This window comes from Macrobrachium nipponense, chromosome 37 (genome assembly GCF_015104395.2).
Source record: "Macrobrachium nipponense isolate FS-2020 chromosome 37, ASM1510439v2, whole genome shotgun sequence".
NCBI lineage: Eukaryota > Metazoa > Arthropoda > Malacostraca > Decapoda > Palaemonidae > Macrobrachium > Macrobrachium nipponense.
Window position 1 is genome coordinate 26053759 of NC_061097.1, and position 2502 is coordinate 26056260.

At 37.8% G+C, this 2502-nt stretch overlaps 1 protein-coding gene across 1 annotated transcript; it reads right to left on the reverse strand.

The window, feature by feature from the left end:
- Positions 1-203: 203 nt before the first annotated feature.
- On the reverse strand, positions 204-951 carry LOC135208945 (uncharacterized). The gene is made up of 3 exons (XM_064241502.1): positions 725-951; positions 509-610; positions 204-363 (listed from the first exon to the last, which is right to left on the reverse strand). The coding sequence occupies exons 1-3, from the start codon at positions 819-821 to the stop codon at positions 242-244; spliced, it is 321 nt and encodes a 106-aa protein (XP_064097572.1). The 5' UTR covers positions 822-951; the 3' UTR covers positions 204-241.
- Positions 952-2502: the final 1551 nt, after the last annotated feature.

Sequence of the window (2502 nt, forward strand, 5' to 3'; positions counted from 1 at the left end):
CTCTCCAAGTGTGGCGGCTGAGAGTCAGAGTCTGAAAAATATAAAAATTCTGAAAAAGTGGATCCTTCAAGAGCACTGAAATCAAAGCAAACAGTGAAAACTGCAGAGTCGGTTTTATTTAGTCTGTTCATGGACAGTACTGGGAATTGCAACACTGTCCCTTGCACCGGCTTAAGTGGTATTCAATTTACAATTGAATAAAATATCATAAATTTATAAATGAAACATATATTATTTAGATTTATTTGTATTGATTTTTCATTGCAGCAGCACAACCCTCCTCAGACTGGTCATCACCAGGGAGTAGCTCCTCGTTGTCAGGCTGGTCCTGTGTCAGGGCCTCCTCGGGCTGGTCATTAGAGTCTGCAAAATATAACAAATGAATAATAAATGAGCAATGTCAACATGAAAGAAAGATTATTATTATTATTATTATTATTATTATTATTATTATTATTATTATTATTATTATTATTATGAAATTTCGTACATTTTCATTTGTGATTACCTTCATCAGCAGCTGACCCTGTCTGCGTTGTGGTAGCAGTGTCTGTGACTGTGTTAGAAGTGACTGTGCTAGTAGTGGCTGTTGTTGTGGCCTGACTGGTCTCTGCAAAATATAACGATGGTATAAGAAATGAAAAAGGTTGAAGTAAAATACATAAGAGTATTTTTACAGTTGTTAAATATTTCTTGACACAACCAGTGGGCCACATATATTTACTTGACTCCATTGCTTCAGCTGCCTGCTCAGTAAGGATCTTCTTGGAGGCTCCTGCCTTTCCTTCTCCAGCCTTTTTCTTCTTCTGTCCACGTGGCATGATGCTTCAACTATCGACTTCTATCAAAAATATAAAAAATCTATCAGAGCTTGTTTCAAGACGATCCGTTCAGCTCCGTAGTCACAAGTGGTATGCCGCTAAAAACAAACTTTAAACCCCTCCCGCACGAAAGCGCGCATAGGCAGAACGGCGCTATACCAAACGCTCACGTCACCGCTATACCAACACTCGCTACTGCTAAACCAACGCTAAAGCAACGCCGGCTTCAGCGGTGCACCGCTAAACCAACGCCCGATATTTTCGATTTTTTTTGAGCGGTGACGAGCGTTTGGTCCACCTCCCTACCGTTCAAGGAACACTCTAGCAACGTTCGAGCGGTGTGACCGGGCGTTAAGGTCCAGGAAACAACTGGCTCATATCACCACCGAAGACTTCCATATCCCCACTGGTCAGCAAGAGCCGGGGGGTTTGTGGGGGGAGAAGGCCACACCCAGTGAAATCACCAAATATGGAATTTGAAAATAGGATTAGCCAAATACATACAACAAGCCAAACACCAGAGAGGAGAAAACTAGCAATTACAATCTTAACTAATTAACAGTTTAAAAATAATCTAATACATTATTCACCTATCATTAACTGGCAACAAGATGACAATATATACGTATATATATGTGTGTATATATGTGTGTGTGTGTGTACGCGTGTGTTATTTATTGTATTCATAGATACATACAAACTTCAAGTTACAAATGTTGCTTAAGATTAAAATCACTCTAGTTCAGAACAGCATTTACCAAAGGGGGATTTGTAAGCGACAAGTGGTTCGTCACCTGGGAGACTCGAACTCCCCAGTGGCTGGGAAGTGACGACTTTTCATTGAATGTTTCCCAGAGTCTCCCTGGGGGAGAATTGACTATCACTTATACATTCTCCTTCAGGCTATGTTATTCTGAGGTTCCCTGAATTTGGTATCAAACAATAGTTGTAGTTTAATGTTTGTGAACAAAATATGTCACTGTGCATAAGGAAATATATATATTATATATATATATATATATATATATATATATATATATATATATATATATATATATATATATATATATATGAACGGACAGGGTAACAAGGAGATAGCCGGTCATCAGGTGATAATACATTTATTGCCGACGCGTTTCGTAACACATAGTTACATCATCAAGGCTAAAACAGAAACAACACAAATTAAAAAAACATGAAACATAACTTTGACTTTAAGAGTCTCAACAAATATACAAAAAACATACATAAAATGAAAGCAATTTAAAAAGCACCTGCTAGACTAAAAAGTTGAAGACTGAGTGATTCGGAGAGAAGGGAGAAGCAGCGAAGAAAGCCGGTTCAACCCAGATACAACTGTACAGAGGAGGTGTGTGAGTTCAACTTGGGCACCAACTGCTTAATAAACAACGACTCTAATATAAGCAGTTCGTGTAAACGGCTTGTTTGGCCCAAGACAGAGAAATCAGTATAATTGATGGTGGTTTTACTAATTTTTGCATGATTTCTGATATTTGAAAATTCTGGATTGGACACTCTGCAGCCAGTACGATGACTTACACCATTATTTGAATCAGCAGGTGCTTTTTAAATTGCTTTCATTTTATGTATGTTTTTTGTATATTTGTTGAGACTCTTAAAGTCAAAGTTATGTTTCATGTGTTTTTAATTTGTGTTGTTT